Consider the following 19,976-nt stretch of genomic DNA (forward strand, 5'->3'; position numbering starts at 1 on the left):
TTGTTCACAATTTAGCTTTCATATTTCCTTACACTACACCATTTTATTTTGCAAACGTGTATTCAAAAAAACATGAAGTTATAATGGAATACTTTATAAATACAAGTTCTTTCTACTTGTATAAGGTGGACGTTTCATCAGTCATATTTCAGACATTGTCATTGTTTAATTTTGGTGAAAGGAGAACATCTCTTTGCATTGAGAATAAGCCATAGCAACAATCCACAGAGGAGACAGAGACAAGTTGAAAAGTATTACCTTTGTGAAAATCTTGTGACCCCAAAGGATACTGTGACAGCAATTGTTCATGAGCACCTTTTTCTCCCTTACCTTTGTAAATACCATTCCATTAGACCCTGGTGGCAGTCTTACCTCTCCTGGCTTTCTCATTCTCATCCTGCCTCTGTATCATTTTCCCAGATATGAATTGCTATCAACCTGTTTCTATACCATTGTGAGTCACTAATGTAGCCTCAAACGCCAAGCGATTGAATGGAGGTGCACACATTGTGGCCTCCAGCAACCTAATTTCCACCCTTAAGAAATAAAATTAACCTTTAGCTACACTGCTCAGCCTTGCTATATTTTTCTCTGTTAAGAATCTTCTTATGTAGAATACATTTTCATTTATTGTTCTTTTCCCAAAATGGGTTCCACATTTGTTCACACTGAACTGTTTCTGCTATGTGCCATTATTTTTAACATCCTGCTAGAAAGTGCAGCCAACAAGTGGAATGATTCTAGACACTATACAACTTTATCTAACTTACTGATTCAACCAATATTGGGTCGACATTCTATATGAGACAATGGAAGGCACACAGAAGATTAGACATTGACAGAACTTTGTACATGTGCAACATGCCAAAACATTACCTGCATCTCTTTGCAGAAAGAAGCTGAAGGGCCAAAGAGAATCTGACATTGTTCATCTGCTGTGTAGATCACGCCTGGCAACTTGGATGACAACATCACTGAATTGAGGCTTTGAGGATCTGTGTGCAGTAAACAATTACTGACCTTTGACCTGCCAATACATGTAAATTTCATCAGTTAGAGCCAACAAATGCTGTTCATTTCATAAAGTTTCAATTTTTCTAATGCAGAGAAATTTGCAATAGCAGTGTGATAATTTCAACCCAACATAAGACCATAAAGCCATAAGACATAGGAGTGGAAGTAAGGCCAATCGGCCAATCAATTCCACTCTGCCATTTAAATCATGGCTGATGGGCATTTCAACTCTACTTCCCTGCGATCTCCCCATAGCCCTTGATTCCTCATGAGATCAAGAATTTGTCGATCTCTGCCTTGAAGGCATCTAATAACTCTACAAGACTTAAGCCTAACAACAAAACATGGAAACACAGTTTATAGGTGATAATGGGAACTGCAGATGCTGGAGAATCCAAGATAACAAAGTGTGAAGCTGGATGAACACAGCAGGCCAAGCAGCGTCTCAGGAGCACAAAAGCTGACTTTCGGGCCGAGACCCTTCATCAGTTTATAGGTACTGGTCAGCCATTGGGCAACTGCAGATGAAGAGATGGTAGGAACTGCAGATGCTGAAGAATCTGAGATAACAAGGTGTAGAGCTGGATGAACACAGCAGGCCTGAAGAAGGGTCTAGGCCCAAAACGTCAGCCTTCCTGTTCCTCTGATGTTGCTTGGCCTGCTGTGTTCATCCAGCTCTACACCTTGTTATTGCAGATGAAGAGAGCAGATTTGCAGAATTGGATCTAAAGTACCCTTAAAGTAGCATGAATCAATTTTCAGAACCTTTTAATAATTGAGGAAGACTAAATTTTCTAAAATGGCAAGCTACTGAAGCAAATGGAGCAAAAAATGAACAAGAACAACTGAACTAATTATTAAGAATCTAACATTAGAACTACATTCTTTCAGAAACACCATTCCAGAAAAGGCCATTCCAGTACTAAAATAAACTGGTGCTTAAGCTGATGCAGTATGAAAGGCACTCCCATTTTTCTAGTTCCAAACATCACTTTTTGCACACTCAGATGTAAGTCAATATTGCTTTTCACTCACTAACTTCTGTTTGCATTAGGAGTTATCCTCTGTTTTCACACCACAAATACATGTTTTACTTACCAGTACTTTTTCACTGGGTTCAAGGAGTCAAACAGATGATGTGGGCTGTGTTATGAGGACATGTGAGAGTTCAAGACACTTACTGTGACACAAAGTTAAGTGGTTTTGTAGATCGCATAAAATTACAAAGAGATATGGATAGACTACCAGAGTGGAAAACCAGTGACAGACAGAGGTCAATGTCAACAAGTATGTGGCTATCCATTTTGGACCGAAAATGATAGATCAGGGTATTTTCTAGATGGTATCAATTTAAGCACAGTGGATGCCCAAAGAGACATGGGCACACAGATACATGGATCTTTAAAACGTCACCAATAAATGCAGAAAAGAGTCAAGAAAGCTAAGCAGATGTTGGCCGTTATATCAATTGGACTGGAGAACATGGATGCAGAAATGCAGTTGTAGACAACTCTGGTTAGACCTCACCAGGAGTACTGTGAGCAAATCTGGGCATCACACCATAGGAGAGCGATGCTGGTCTTGGACGGTGCTTGGACTTCAGGGGTTATGTTATTCGGAGAGATTATACAATTAGGCAGGTTTTTTCTAGAATTCAGAAAGTTAAGGGGTGATCTAATCAAAGTCTTCACGATATTAACAGGAAAAGACAGGATAGATAACGATAAATTATTCCCACTGGTTGGTGATTCTGGATCTAGGGGCACAGTCTGAGAATTAGGGTCAGACCATTTAGAAGAGAAGGTAGGAAGCACTTCTACTTACAAAAGGTGCTGGAGGTTTGGAACTCTCTTCCACAAACAGCAGTGAATGTTGGATCAATTGTTAAGTTTAAATCTGAGATAGATAAATTTTTGTTAAGCAAAGGTATTAAAGGTCATGGGCCGAAGGCAGGTATGTGGAGTTAGGCCCAGATTAGCCATGATCTCATTGAATAGCAGCACCGGCTTGAGGGGCTGAATGGCCTCCTCCTGTTCCTATAATCTTTTCTTTTGCATTAGATGTTGATGATTTTTTAAAATGGTGACCATCCACACACATACTGGTGTACACTTCTATACTCAACTGGGAAGAACTGCTCTGAGCTTCAAAGATCACCTTATACACAAACATTTATGATCTACCATTGTGCACAATGTGTCTGACCAACTTGGCTGTGGTTCTGATACAAATCTACGTTCTCATAGTTAAATTCAAATTTCTGCTTCTATCACCTCAAGTTGACTGCTAACCTGCTTGCTAAATGAGTGGAGTTCAATCCGTAATCTAAATGGAGCTTGAAGTTTGCTTTTAGGATAGTAGTCACATTACACAGGACAGACCATAGAGATTGCAATAAGCGTTTTTCAAAAATTGCATGAACATTTAATTTAGTTTTGCAAGGTTAATCAGAAGCACCAAAATAACTAGAAAAATACTGTTTTAAACAAATGGTGAGTTAATGGTCAGAAGTTCCATCTAAGGGGACAGTTAAAATCCACCTTTGATATTAAACTTATTGACTTTTGATAAAAAATTACTTTGAAGTATTTATATCTTTCGCAGTGCTATCCAGGAAACACCACAAATACAGAACTCACCTGGTTTTGAAGTAAACTCAGGTGACAAATTTTGGTGATATAAGAAATTCTTCAGATTATAAAAGGGATTGACATGGCTGAGAATTGCAAATTATACATTTTGAGGCTAGGATCTAAGCGTTAGTGGATATATATCTAAAATGAGCAAACTATGAGCAAGGAAAGAAAATCAAGTGAAGAGCTTTACATTTAAGATCACAATGTGTAGAATAAGGTACCACAAGGCTAGATGATAATATTAATAGGTTTCGTTGACAATGATGTGTTTTAGAGAGAGAAAAAGAGAAGGATTTGAGGGACATAAAGAACTGACTGGTATGGCAGAAGAACTTGGAAAGCTGCACAATGTTGTTGTCTAGTGCAAATAAAAGGCCCAAGTACATTGAAAGTGAAGTGAAACTGTAAAGGAACGTAAAAAGAACAAGATAGAAGGGTAGAATGTAAAAAGTAAAACAGAAGCTGCAGAAGCACATTATAAAAGATGCCACAGCCTAGAAATGATATGGATAGCAGACACAATATGGATCACAGGCTGTACTGCCTTCTTTTCCCTCTGCATCCTTTTCAGATATTACTCATTTCAGTTAGTTTGCAGATACACTCTCCAACTTATAGTTGTGTTGTGGCTTCTCTCTCCATATCTCCACCTTCTGCTCCCTCATTTGCTTCTTGGCTCATCTATTTCTCTTATTGCTTCCTCTTTTAGCCTTTTGATTATCTTTTCTGCTTGTCTCTATAGCCTTCTGTTTCTCTTGGATTGGAGGTGGTGTGCCATGACATACCACGAAGGAGGAATGAGCCACGGAGAGGGTGGTAATAAAATGCTTTAGTGGCATGAGCAGTGGGTTCCTGGGCAGATGTTGAGGTGATGGCGATGATTTGGAGGTGATGAAAGCAGCAGCAAATTTGGTGAGGGATGCAGCATGACATTTGCAGATGAGTCACAAGGTCACAGGCATCAGAAGAAAGCAATGAGGAGCGAAATCTTCCACTTCCTTGGCCTCTAATCCTAGTCCATCACCTACAGTTCAAGGTCTGCTTTAATGTGACTGCTCCTCCCCACTTCACATACTTGCTTCGCAGAATTCCAGTCATGTAAAGTTGACTTGAGTATTTCCAGAACATTTATTTTTCTTTCAGATTTCCAGCACCCAGAGTATTTTGTTTGTCAATTAGTGCCTTTGTAATATTCCATTCTAAAGACCGCATTTCTTCTCAAAGAGGGCAGTGAGTACACACAGACGCAAGTTTCCTTGCATCAGTACTAAGCTAGTCAGAAAAGTTTTACAACAGAAAAGCAAAATGTTTAATGTTACATTCAATATCATGTCTCTCAGCATTTTGGGCATGGTTTTACCATAGCAAGACATTTAATAATGTCAATACAGCGCAGGGCTGGAGCAACACAGCAGGTCAGGAAGCATCAGAGAAGCAGGAAAATTGACATTTCCGGTTTACATCCATCATCAGGACTATCCATTTACTAGTGTCTGCTGACAGTTTGAATTAACCCTGCACTTAACATTTCTAAAGAAGTTTGCCTACAAAGCTGCTGAAAGTGTGAGTTAATAGCATTAAGTGAACAATGCAATCAACAGGATATCTGATACACCAGTTAGATTTAAGGATTGGAAAGGAAACCTCAGGAGAATTGAGGAGAGTGAATTACAGGGGAAAATCTAATGTCAAATCAGATGCAGAGAGCAACGTAATGGGAAAGAAATATAAATTAATCAAGAAACAATCAAGTGAACAGAAAGAAATGTAGTTATAAAAATGACAATCATAAAATATCCCCAAAAAATTCACTTGTAAAGGAATGGCATATTTCAACTTAAACAATAATAGTGTCAGAGAGGTGAAAAGTCTCTAAGTTAGCAAAAATTAGTGTTTACAACTTTACATGACTGATTACTAACCCTAAATATTCACAGTGGATTAACCTAATACCTACTGAAAATACAGCACCTTCACGGCGTTCACAGACTGCCAACAGAATCTAATATCCCTTCTTGTCACATGTACTCCATGCAGGAGTACAGTGAAATGTTTTTACAATGGCACCATCTTAGGTACAGGTACCTAGGTACAATTCTTGGTTACAACAGGGGAATAAAAGGAAAAGTCCTAGCTTTACTTGGACTGTTTAAAAATAAGTTATAAGTAAGATAGTCCTAACATAGTGCAAGGGTTGACATTACAGTCCAGCGACGAATTTCCGATTGCAGCAGCTCAGCACGTAGTCCAACCACCATCCAAGACCACAGTCCAACAACAGTCCCGCTCTGCTCCAAGCCATTATTCTGCTGCGCACTGGCACTCAGCTCCACTAAGGTAAAATGCGCTGGACCGGGACTCGCTTCTCCGCGTGCTGCTCCGGGACTGCTAAAAAGATTGAGAAAAGAAAAGGGAAAAAGAGAACAGGCAGAGCAGAGGAGGTCATGGAGCATCCTACTCTGCTTTCAATCATAAGGCAACAGCTAAATGCAGCTCCCACATTGCCAATGGAAAGCAGTATAGAGTGCAATATTTAGATATTTGCATTTGACCACATATCTTTTTGTAACTTGAAATTGTCCTTATCATTTACACACAAGTAACTGTAAGCACCAGTAAATCTCATTTTTTCCTTTGATCGTAAATTCTGGAACACCATAACTGAATTTTTGGCTCCTGAGAGACACATACTTCAGAATTTTAAAACCTCTCCAATGAAGTCTCCATATAAATGGAATCTCTCAGCCAGATTCTATTTTCATTTTCCATCTTTCAAAGAAACAAAATTGGTATGGAAATTGTATTTAACGAACAGAGAGAAATACATAACAAATATATAGTTCAGAAAATATTTTGTTCTAACATTTATGCACTCTTTTTATTCTGATCGAAATGCCCCCGGGGAGTATCTTGCAGAACTGATGGATGAGTCGGTTAAATTAATGTTTCTATTCACATACCAGAGCTCTGGCCACAATTACTTTGCCAAAGGGGTGTCAATCAGTCATCTGTAAAATTATTTTGACTAATCTACTAAGACTGAACACTCTAAAGCACTTTTATGGATCATTGAGAAATTTGTGTAATGTCAAGAGCAATTAGACCACACACTAACAATTATTAGTAGTATACTGCCTTACTTCAAGGTTGATCTGACCTAGAATATTAAAATAGTTAGATAGGGTACTAAACTCCAGTTAAATAGGGAATTTAACAATGTGCTTTAGCCGATGTTTATTTAAATAAAGAATTTCATTTCCTCTTTAAGACAAAACTTCCAACTAATTTGGGACAATTATTTTAGTTTAACACAATATATCTGACAACTATTAATGCCGAAATTTATTACTAGTGAAAAATTATCAGATCATGACACACATTCATATTTACAAATTAAAATGCTTTGCTACAATCTGTAACCTGACTAAACAAGGTATATATCAGTTTGATAAAATGTTGATGCAATAGGGTAGTTACTTCCAACCTATTAAACAAATGATTGAGATCTATTTGCTAGAAGTTGATAGACTCCATTTTTATCATGCAGTCTTGTTCACAAACCATGTTACTCATGTCCACTACACAGCTGAAAGACAAGGGTTTAACCACAAACTGCCAAAAAAGGACACATCTGTATTGGGTCTTGTGATCTGAGATCTTGAAGAGCTGGACTGTCATTAAAGATTGACTAATTCTGATAAACAACCGAACGAAGGAAATGAGTATATCTTTTACCTTCAAAATCCATGGATAAAGCCAGGATGTCTACTAATTTAAAATGTGGATGTGAGTTTGCTCGCTGAGCTGGAAGGTTAGTTTTCAGACGTTTCATCACCATTCTAGGTAACATCATCAGGTGAGCCTCCGACGAAGTGCTGCTGTTATGTCCCATACGTTAAATAGAAAGCGGGACATAACACCAGCGCTTCGTTGGAGGCTCACTGATGATGTTACCTAGAATGGTGACGAAACGTCTGAAAACTAACCTTCCAGCTCAGCAAGCAAACTCACATCCAGAACCTCAACCTGAGCTACAAATCTTCTCAAAACTCACTAATTTAAAATGTCCTTGCATTTTGCAATTTGTTCACCAATAATTACAGCCCATACACCAAAGATCATTCGGTTCACTCTCCACTGGATCTTATTTACATCTTGATATCCAAAATCTTGATTTTGTATGAAATGTACAGAACTAAACACAGCATTGGAACAGATCGTCACAAACTTGGTAAAAGAGGTAGATTTAAGTAGCATCTTAAAGGAAAGAGGGAGGTTGTGTCAGTAGGTAATGCCTGTATCCCTGGCGTAATCCTTACAGCTCTCAGGTGGGACTTGAACCCAGATTTTCTCCACTGATTAAATGCTGATCACCACAGTGTAGGGCTCTTGATTGGTTATTAATTAATTTCAATATGGGCATGGGTGAAAGATCATCTGTGGCACTACCCACCACAGAATGAGTTGTGATGGATGTGGGAGGTCGGCAGTTTTCCCAGTTACTCCTCTCCATCATAATTAATGTACCACCTCAGTAAATGTGTCTGAGGAGCGTTTAAGTTCTGCCCAAAGGCCTTGGCTGGCCTTCTTGTGAACAGATGATCCAGTGCTACCTCCACCACTGGTGGAGCTGTGGAGGATAGGCAGACTACATCACTTCCTCAATCTTGGTGGGATAATGAGTCTTAAAACCCATCAGAGATAGCCTTGATTTCCGCTCAGTTTATTTCCTCAATGCAAAATAATCCTGCAGTTTCTTCAATCACATGGGGTTGAGGGACATCTTGCCAATTAGATAGAGAATTGGCTTGATGGCAGGAGACAGAGATTGGTGGTGGAGGGAGGTTTTTTGAACTAGAGGCCTATGACCAGCAGTGTTCTGCAGAATTCAGTATTGGGTCCACTGTTCTTTGTCATTTATACAAATGATTTGGATGAGAATTTAGGAGGCATGGTTAGTGAGTTTGTGGGTGACACCAGAATTGGTGGTGTAGTCAACAGTGAATAAGATTATAATGACATCTTGATTATTTGGACCATTGGGCTGAGGAGTGGCAAATGGAGTTTAATTTGCTTAAATGTGAGGTGTGGCATTTTGGTAAAATGAACAAAGGCAAATCTTATACAGTTAATGGTAGGGCCCTAAGGAGTGTTGTCAAACATGGAGACTTCAGGGGCGGGGGAGGGGGGTGGTCAGGGACATAGGTCTTTGAAAGTTGCGTCACAGGGAGACAGGATGGTTAGCAAGGTGCTTAGGGGGCTTGCATTCATTTTTCAGGCCATTGAGTATAGGAGTTGGGATGTCATGTTGAGGTTGTATAGGATGTTGATGAGGCCTCTGCTGGAGTACTGTTTGCAGTTCTGATCACTCTACAATAGTAAGGATATTACGAAATTAGAGAGGGTTCAGAAAAAAATTACTAAGGTGGTGCCAGGACTGGAAGATTTGAGTTATAAGGAGAAGTTGGATGGGCTGGGACTTCTTTCCCGGGAGCATAGGAGGTTGAAGGGTGACCTTACAGAGATTTATAAAATCGTAAGGAGTATATATAAGGTGAATAGTAAAGGTCTCCCCTCTAGGGTGAGGAGTTTAAAACTATGAAGCATATTTTTTAGGTGAGGGGGAAAGATTTAAAAGGGACCTGAGAGTCAATGTTTTCACACAGAGGGTGATTTGTGTATGGAATTAACAGCCAGAGGAAGTGGTAGATGTAAAATTTTAAAAAAATATTTTGACAAGTACATGAATAGGAAGGGTTTGCGGGTACGAGAGACAAATGCAGGCAAGTGAGACTAGTTTAGTTTGAGAAACTTGGCTGGCATGGACGAGTTGGACCAGAGGGTCTGTTTCCGTGCTGTATGACTCTGTGACCCTACGACACTTTTTAGGCTACCCATTCATTATACAACTTGAGAACTTTGCTGAGCATCACATCCTTGAGAGTTTCTTTCCTAATTTGTATGTCACACAGACTGTTTGTAAAGTTGTTCACAAGTAACTCGGTGCCTGGACATTAATAATATTCATGGAAAATCTCAAAACAACTTGTACATTTGCATACTGACTTATCTATTATATTGAATATCACAGCATAGGACATCAAATTCAATGTCCATCTTTGAAGTCAAGTTGCTGCTAGGGATGGAATGCCTAACTTTGAACACACATGATTGTCAGGGTTTGTTGGTCAGTTAGCAAAGTGAATCCCTACAGTACTAGTATTTGTGGAACTTAATAACATCATAAATAATTGCTACGGTCCCATTCTCATTTTCTGAGCATTTATATCTAACATTTTTAAAGTATGTAAAATGTTAGCTACAACATTTCCCACATCATCTTTCATTATGTCAGATAACACATCTAACATCTGTAGTAAGACATTGCACACTGAAACCAACTTTTTCTTGGAATTGCCAATGGTCAGAACAGAATCATTAGTCAGTACTTTCTTCAAATGCTTCCTGACATTTCACATACCTCTCCTAATATATTCCATCTTTCAGCATTTGATACAATTGAGCAAAGTTATTAACTAAATCAGTGATGAATTTTGAATGGTGCACAACAATCCTTATGAAAAGTTCTAATTTTTTTTTGTCCTCAGCATTTTACATTAAATGGATACCTTCACTCTCTATGTCATGACTTCAGTCTGTCACAGTTGAACTGCAAAAGTTTACTTGTGTATTTGAACTTTGATACCATTATATTGATGTCGATCCAGGAGTTAGTTCAAATTTACAACAGGCTTTCTTACTGTTTTATGGCTAACTAGAATGTCACCTTGAAACACACACCTTACATTTCACTTAGTACTTGATGCACGACACCTAAAACACTGCAGCTGCACAGAATGTCAAGTAGCACCCTGATGCATTGGTATAACACTTTGCATGAAGGAATGATGAACAATTTATCACTCATCAATTTACGCTTTTGACAAATTATCTTACTGAACGCATTTCCATCAGCTAAATTGGTAAGCAAATCTACACTGGCAGACAATGGGTATACATCATTCTCCATCTCCTATAAGCTCCAGAAATCCAAGCTTACTCATATGCTTTTCAGCTGTGTTAATGAGATGGCCTATTCACTGTTTTCACCCACTTAATCACTACCATACGTTTAAGCTATTTAGCTCCTCAACTACTGTTTCTAACTCTGCCTAATGCACTGGTCTAGCCTTGCAAAAAATTTGGCTGTACACTGTGGCATTGTGATGCTTAATTTTCTCATTTGGTTTCCCTTGATTAAAGACCAAGTGGTGTTCTCTTTGCACTTTATTTCTAGTAAGAATGCGACAGACACCACTTCGCCTGTTCTTCTTTTTCTCTTTTTTTTTATCTCCCTCTCTCCTCCCTTCTCAGGCTTCAGACACCTGGACCTGGCCTCTGAAGCAGGGTCAGCGGTTGCTGGATATACCAGTGGTTGCAATGGGGATGCCAGCAGACGAACAGGAACGCAAGCGATCGGCAGCCCCGGAGTAGGTTAGGCAGTGGTCAGATCCCCTTGTGAAGGACCCCTGTGTGAATCTGCTGTGAAGAGCTCTTGAAGAGAGACTGTGAAGTTTGTTATGTTTAACTTTGCTTCTTATTTTTCTCTGTTCTGGAACTAAGGGTTATACCCAGGTACCCGCGTACACAAGATGGTGCTGCAAGTGGAGACTTATAAACATTTCACTGCACTCAATTGAGTACATGTGACAATAAAGCTAGTTCCTTCAATTCAATTCAATTCAATGTACTCTGAGTGATACCCAGTGTAAATAATTTGATCTAACTTAACCACATCTTCTGAGGCCAATTCCATCCCACTGGGGAGAGTTTGTTCTGAGCCTATCAAGACAGTGGCAAGTCATTGGATTGTCATCATCTCCTGTCTTTATGTTAACATAAAATAGCACAGGATTTCTATCAGTGATAATGGGAACTGCAGATCCAAGATAACAAAGTGTGAAGCTGGATGAACACAGCAGGCCAAGCAGCATCTCAGGAGCACAAAAGCTGATGTTTTGGGCCAAGACCCTTCATCAGAGAGGGGGATGGGGTGAGGGTTCTGTAATAGATAGGGAGAGGGGGGAGGCGGACCGAAGATGGAGAGAAAACAAGATAGGTGGAGAGGAGAGTATAGGTGAGGAGGTAGGGAGGGGATAGGTCAGTCCAGAGAAGACGGACAGGTCAAGGAGGTGGGATGAGGTTAGTAGGTAGGAAATGGAGGTGTGGCATGAGGTGGGAGGAAGGGATGGGTGAGAGGAAGAACAGGTTAGGGAAGCGGAGACAGGCTGGGCTGGTTTTGGGATGCAGTGGGGGGAGGGGAAGAGCTGGGCTGGTTTTGGGATGCAGTGGGGGAAGGGGAGATTTTAAAGCTTGTGAAGTCCACATTGATACCATTGGGCTGCAGGGTTCCCAAGCGGAATATGAGTTGCTGTTCCTGCAACCTTCGGGTGGCATCATTGTGGCACTGCAGGAGACCTATGCTGGACATGTTGTCAGAGGAATGGGAGGGGGAGTTAAAATGGTTTGCGACTGGGAGGTGCAGTTGTTTGTTGCGAACCGAGCAGAAGTGTTCTGCAAAGCGGTCACCAAGCCTCCGCTTGGTTTCCCCAATGTAGAGGAAGCCACACCGGGTACAATGGATACAATATACCACATTGGCAAATGTGCAGGTGAACATCTGCTTGATATGGAAAATCATCTTGGGGCCTGGGATAGGGGTGAGGGAGGTGGTTTTTGGGGGGAGTGTGGAGCGGACAAGGGAGTCGCGGAGACAGTGGTCTCTCTGGAAGGCAGACAAGGGTGGGAATGGAAAAATGGCTTGGGTGATGGGGTCAGATTGTAGATGGCGGACGTGTCGGAGGATGGTGCGTTGCATCCGGAGTTTGGTGGGTTGGTATGTGAGAACGACGGGGATCCTCTGGGGCCGGTTGTGGCGGGGGCAGGGTTTGAGGGATATGTTGCGGGAAATGTGGGAGACACGGTCAAGGGCGTTCTTGACCACTGCGGGGGGAAAGTTGCAGTCCTCAAAGAACGTGGACATCTGGGATGTGCGGAAGTGGAATGCCTCATCGTGGGAGCAGATGCGGCGGAGGCGGAGGAATTGGGAATAGGGGATGGAATTTTTGCAGGAGGGTGGGTGGGAGGAGGTGTATTCTAGGTAGCTGTGGAGGTCAGTGGGCTTGAAATGAACATCAGTTTCTAGCTGGTTACCTGAGATGGAGACTGAGAGGTCCAGGAAGGTGAAGGATGTGTTGGAGATGGTCCAGGTGAACTTGAGGTTGGGGTGTAAGGTCTTGGTGAAGAGGATGAACTGTTCGAGCTCCTCTGGGGAGCAAGAGGTGGCGCCGATACAGTCATCAATGTAACGGAGGAAGAGGTGGGGTTTGGGGCCTGTGTAGGTGCGGAAGAGTACCTCAAGGCCCTCCGCTTCTTCCTGTCCCACAGGCCTGACCAATCCCCCTACACCGACACCCTCATCCGCCTAGCCGAACTTGTCCTCACCCTCAACAACTTCTCTTTCGATTCCTCCCACTTCCTACAGACAAAGGGGGTGGCCATGGGTACCTGCATGAGCCCAAGCTATGCCTGCCTCTTTGTAGGTTATGTGGAACAATCCCTGCTTGGAATTATCCCTTATACATAATGTTCCAGATAACACCATCACCATGCCTGTGCAGCCCTGTCCCATTGGTAGCACTGACTCAGCACAGGGGCGGCACATTAATATACAGTTAGGAGGGAATTTGCTCGGAGTGCTCAACTTTGGAAAAAAGAATACAGGCACAGACTATTTTCTAAACAGTGAGAAAATTCAGAAAGCTGAAGTACAAAGAGATCTGGGAGTGCCAGTCCAGGATTCTCTGAAGGTTAACTTGCAAGTTGAGTCCGTGATTAAGAAAGCAAATGTAATGTTGTCACTTATCTCAAGAGGGTTATAACATAAAAGCAGCGATCTGCTTCTGAGACTTTATAAAGCTCTAATTAGGCCCCATTTAGACTACTGTGTCCAATTTTGGGCCCCACACCTTAGGAAGGACATACTGACACTGGAGCGTGTCCAGTGGAAATTCACACGGATGATCCCTGGAATGGGAGGCCTAACATAAGATGAACAGCTGAGGATCCTGGGATTGTATTCATTAGAGTTTAGAAGGTTGAGGGGAGCTCTAATAGAAACTTACAAGATAATGTATGGCTTAGAAAGGGTGGACGCTGGGAAGTTGTTTCCGTTAGGCAGGGAGACTAGGACCCGTGGGCTCAGCCTTAGAATTAGAGGGGGTAAATTTAAAATGGAAATGAGGAGACATTTCTTTAGCCAGAGAGTGGTGGGCTTGTGGAATTCATTGCCACAGAGTGCAGTGGAGGCCGGGACTTTAAATGTCTTCAAGACAGAGATTGATAATTTCTTGATTTCACAAGGAATTAACGGCTACGGGGAGAGTGCAGGGAAGTGGAGTTGAAATGCCCATCAGCCCATCAGCCGTGATTAATTGGCGGAGTGGACTCGATAGGTCGAATAGCCTTATTTCCACTCCTATGTCTAATGGTCTAACATTGACACTGGACTCCATGAAGTACAATAGGACAAATATGGTCAACGAAACCTACTGCTGATTTCACATTAAGGATACCTTATTGCGTCATGTGGCACTATCACCATGCTGAATGGGATAGGCTACGAAACAGATCTAGCAATTTGAAACTGGGCATTCATGAGGCTATGTGGGCCATCAACAGCAACAGTATCATACACTAAATTAATCTACAGCCTCATAGCCTGGCATGTTTCCCAATCTACCATTACCATTAGCGGCAGCATGGTAGCTCAGTGGTTAGCACTACCGCCTCACAGCACCAGGGTCCTGGGTTTGATTCCACTATTGGGCGACTTTGTGGGGTTTGCACATTCTCTCCATGTCTGTGTGGTTTTCCTCTGACAGTCCTAGGTTGTGCAGGTTAGGAGATATGGCCATGATAAATTGCCCATATAGTGTCCAGGGATGCACAGGCAAAGCGAATTAGTCATGAGAAATGCAGGGTTACAGGGACAGACTAAGTGGGATGGGACTGGGTGGAATGCTTTTTGGAGGGTCAGTGTAGACTCAGTGGGTCGAATGGCCTCCTTCCACACTCGAGGGATTCTGTGATTAAGTCAGGGGATGATCCCTGATTCAAAAAAGACTGAAGCGGGTTTGCCAGGAGCAGTACCAGGCATAACTGAAAATGAGGTATCAACCTGTTGAAGCCTCAAAACAGGTCTACTTCCTGCATACTACCATGAATGGTGGAGGGCATTAAACAAATAACATGAGAAAGAGGCTCAATAAATATCCCAGCTTCACAGAAAGGGGAGCCAAGTTCAGTAGTGCAAAAGAGAAGGTTGGAACATTTGGAACAATTTCAGGCCAGAAATACCAAGCAGATGGTCCATCTTGGCCTCCCCTAGTGGTCCCAGCCTCACAGATACCAGTCTTCAGCCAATTCCATTCAGTCCACATGGTATTAGGAAATTGTTGTAGATATTGGATATCGAAAAGGCTATGGGTTCTGATAACATTCCATCGATAACACTTATAATGACTTGTACACCCGCAGCTAGGCTTGTCCAGTACAGTTACTATAATGGAATCCACCTGACAATATGGAAAATTGCCCAAGTACGTCCTGTACACAAAATCAAAACCGGCTAATTACCCCATCAGTGTACTCTGTTCCATTAACCTTGTTAACCAAGCTACTATGAGTCTCCTTGGTCCCCTCAGTTCCAGGATATCCCTGCAGAAATTCTTCAGTGTAGTATCTCAGTTCTAAACATCTACGGCTGCTTCATTAACGACCTTCCCTCCATCATAAGGTCAGAAGTGGGGATGTTCATTGATGCTTGTACAAATGTTCAGCACCATTCACAATTCCCCAAAACTGCAGTAGTATATATCCATATGAAGTAAGACTTGAACAATCTGGTTTTTGTGCTGACAAGTGGCACGTAACATTCAGGCTATGTAAGTGCCAAGTAATAACTACCTCTAACAAGAGAGAATCTAACTATCACCCCTTGACATTCATCAGTGAACACACACTGTCAACATCCTCAGTGTCACCAATGACAAGAAATTCAATGGGACTAATTGTATAAATACTATTGGTACAAAAACAGGTCGCAAGCTTGGAATGCAGCAGTGAGTAACTCATTTCCTGACTCTCTAAAGCCTATCCACCATCAAGAAGTCACAAGTCAGAAGAGAGATGACTATTCCGCACTTCCCTGGATCAATGCGGTTCCAACAACACTCAAGAAGCTGACATCATCCAGGACAAAGTAGCCCACTTTATTGGCACCGCATTTAGAAGCATCCATTCCCTCCACCACCAATGCTCAGTTGCAGGAAGTGTGTTGTATCTGTAAGATGCACTGCAGAAATTCACCGAAGTTCCTTAGACGATACCTTCCAATCCCATAATCATACCAGCATCTAGAAAGACGGGCAGCAGATGCACATAAACACCCCCATCCGAAGTCACTCACAATCCAGATTTAGAAACAGATTGTCAATCCTTCAAAACCTTGGGGTTCCCTCTGTAACAGTACTGTGGATGCAGTTACACCAAAAAGACTGCTGCAGTTCAAGAAAGCAGCTCATTACCAACCCAATAAAAGCTGAACCAGCCTGTGGTGGCCAAATCATTAGAATGTACACTAAAACTTAAATTAACCTGAGGCACTCTCAATCCTGAATTTACTTTATGTTTGAACTCTAGTCCAAAGGATGTCTGAGTAAAATAACATTGGATTCATAGAATTATGTAAGATATATTAAATACATGTCTTGTATTCTTCTTTAAAGATATAAAATTTTTCATTGATTTTATGATTCAACGATTTTACACTATTCTTTATAGCAATTACTGCTCCAGTCTAATGTTACGAATGCACATTCACAGTGAAACAGTTTGTTAGAAGTGTGGTAAAATGAGCTCTGTGTCAAAACAACAGTGTCCCTCCCATAAAGGCAGAAAGTACAGCAATAATCATTAGTCGGTCTCCAGTCAAATGCTGGTCACAGTTTGAACAGGAGAGAGTGTCTCAGTTTGAATTCAGTCCAAACATCTGTGATTAATGCCACCCTTCGCCGATAGGTGTTAATGCAGCCAAATACTGACAGCAGGCTGCCTTAGTTTGGGCAATATGAAGTATGTATATTGTTCCCACAAAGCTCCCTTGTGCATGATATCATTGTGCTTAACAATGTCACCAGATGAGAAGTGTTCTGTTTTGTAACACTGTTAATCTCCATGTGATGACCATAACACAAGGCAGCATGAGAATGGACTTGCAAAGCATGAAAGAAGCATAAACTTTTCAAACATGAAATGATTAGGTTCAGTTACAACTATTTCTTAATTGAAAAATACACATTGGAGGGATAAAATAGTAAAGATGGCAAGATCTGAAAGGATATATTTAACACAAATGAAACAGTTTGATAAGGAAATTCAAAGTCATATTCTGTCCAATTTATTATGTTTTGTTTATTTTCTTTTTCATTTTCTGAAACTACAAATAATGCAGACATGATGATGCCTCCTTCAGTTCTGGCTGATTTCCAATGTATCTCCTTGAATGGCTCTCTTAAGTTTGTGAGCATAGATGATTCTTCCACTGGTTATTGAAGTTGTTAAAAGTAGTACTTCAATTTATGTAATACCTTTCACGACCATAAGTATTTCTAAAATGTTATACAGTAACTGAAAGACTTTTGTTGAAGTGTTAAGACTGTTGTAACATAGGGCCATCCCAGGCAAACCTGACCTGCCTTCATCCACACCCTCATTTGAATTTTTCAGCTGGGATAGCAATTAGGAATGTCTAATAATAATTACATTGATTTGTACACCTCTGACCCTTGGGGCACTGAGATTCCAACTGAGATAAACAAACAGTAAAGACTTGGGGTTCAGCCTGTCAAACTTGCAAGACCGTTTGGCTCAGTTCCAGTGTATTCCTTCCATTAAAACAGCAAACAGAATACTTCAACTGAAACATGTACAGTTTTTCAACTGCTATTATTGTCATGTGTAACAAAAAGAATTAAGGGGAAGATTTTAAAAATTAGCATCGGATATCATAAATTTGGACGTGGAAGCAGATGCCCAACATGATCTCCAGTGCATTCTGACCTCTGCCTTATTTCTAAATCAGGCGATCTCTCAGCTTCTGCATCCTAAACAGAGCAGTGCGTTCCAGGAGAACTTAACAGCAAGCTAGAAAAGCTCAGAATGAAGAGCATAGGGACTACTAACTGGAAAAAAATACTAAGGTACATCCAGCTTGTAAACACTGACAAACGTAAGAAACAGGAGAAAATGTAGACCACGAAGCCTGATCCAACATTCATTAAGATCATGGTTAATTTACTACCTTACCTCCACATTCCTGCAAAAGTCAAAGTTTATTGTTCAGGTAGTCACAGGCCACAATAATTATAAAATTGGCTCATTCATAGCAATCAATCTCTTTCAAATCAGTCGACGACACAAGTCAAAAGTCAGGGCTGCACCTGTGGTTTTTCTTCTTGCCCTGTGGCAGTTCAGGGATTAGGGCAAAAGTTTGTTACATCCAAGATACATTACAATTTTTCACACAGATGCACCTTTTCGTAGAATCCATCCATATATGTTCAATAAAGTAAAACTAAACCTGCTGCAAAGAAATGTTAATTCATTTGGCTTTTTTTCTCTTCTGCTTCACATAAAGTGATAGCATATTAATGATCACTTTGCAATGAAATACAACAGAGTGCTCTTAGGACAGCACAGCATTTGCCAACACAACACGAGAATAAGCAGATTTTAGCCTCTCAACATCAGTGGGCAGGAGCCACAGCAGAGTTTCAACAAATGGGGCTTTTGTCATAAAATGTTGCCGATTATCTTTAAGTTGTCACTCAGCCATTGATAAAAATGTAATTCTACTGTGAGAAATATAAAAGGGAAATGGCAAAAACAGGTAAATGATTGCCATTTATGATATCCACCATAAGATATGATGGATAGCACGATTCTTGGAAATACATTAGGGGTTATTTTGGCACCTATCCAGGATGGGGCTCCAGGGTTGACAGAAAGGGTTGCTGGGAAGAACATGCATGTAAACGTCTTGGGCAGGCAAAAACATCAAATTGTGAAGATATAGGTCAAACAACCTCCAGACAGGAGAATATCCAGAACACAGACCCTCAATATCGGACGATGTGGGGAAATCCATATCGGTCAATTAGTCAGTTTATTTGTCCAAGTAAGTTTGCAGAAGTCAGTAAAATTACAACTGAGTGAAAAAGAATAAATGATGTTTTTTGTTACAATCCTGATGCAATCAATAATTGTAATTTTCAGTTACATCTTTATTAGCTACATGGCTTCAGGAATAAAAACAGAAATTACTGAAGAATCTCAACAGGTCTGGCAGTATCTGTAGAGATAGAAGCAAAATTTGGAATGCTTCCCGATGCTCCCAGAACTTTGTTTTTATTTTGTATTTGCAGCATTTTAACTTTACTGTGATTTTAGTTATGTCCACACTTCAGAAAGGAGAAGATAAAATTTGACAACAGTTTTGGTAGTGAGTAAGTTTGGCATACTGGAATAAATCACAAACAAAAACAATCGAGCACACAGCAACAGCCAGTACATTATTGCCTCTCAGTGAGTTAGCAGAAGAGGTTCAGTCACCCGCCTTCCTGCAACAAAGAACATTTCTAACATATTGCGAACAAAACATTTTGAGACTCATTATAGGAGACAAGCAGTCCTGTTCACATTCACATGCAATTAATTGGTTCTCAGAATCTTAGAAAGCCTATTAACAAAAAAAAATTCTCACATATGGTGTGGTCAACTAGTAAAATTTCCTTCTCAGAAACTCACAAAGGAACATGAATAACGGCGGTTTTCAGTTAAGACTTCCACTTGTACTTCAACTGAATCAGAAATAAAGTGTGTTAATCCTGGTTTGACCTTTACATGGACAAACAAGCATGACTTTTGTCTGTGTGGAGCTCAAATTTCACCCTTGAGCTCATTACAGAGATGCAGTGTCTTATGCTTATTGAACCTCCAATCTCATGATGACTTTGGCATCTGCCTGATCCTGACATAATTGGGCAAGAGTGTCAGATCTTGGGGGAGGAGGAAGGAGTGTAATATCAAACATATCCACAAGTAGCTCAGCATCAGTCTGCAGAGAGGATAACTCCATTTACAGAAGTCAAAAAGACAACAGCTGCAAAATAACTGGGTCCAACTCTGCCACTTGCTCTGAAGTGA

At 40.8% G+C, this 19,976-nt stretch overlaps 1 protein-coding gene across 1 annotated transcript in view; it reads right to left on the reverse strand.

The window, feature by feature from the left end:
- The window catches only part of LOC125450680 (A disintegrin and metalloproteinase with thrombospondin motifs 19-like), a 456,336-nt gene that overhangs the window by 260,209 nt on the left and 176,151 nt on the right, over positions 1–19,976 (reverse strand). The window contains exon 10 of the mRNA XM_048526734.2: positions 877–1,027. Within this exon, the coding sequence (XP_048382691.2) occupies positions 877–1,027 (151 nt within the window). The remainder of the gene's footprint in view (positions 1–876; positions 1,028–19,976) is intronic.

Source organism: Stegostoma tigrinum, chromosome 3 (assembly GCF_030684315.1).
Source record: "Stegostoma tigrinum isolate sSteTig4 chromosome 3, sSteTig4.hap1, whole genome shotgun sequence".
Lineage (NCBI taxonomy): Eukaryota > Metazoa > Chordata > Chondrichthyes > Orectolobiformes > Stegostomatidae > Stegostoma > Stegostoma tigrinum.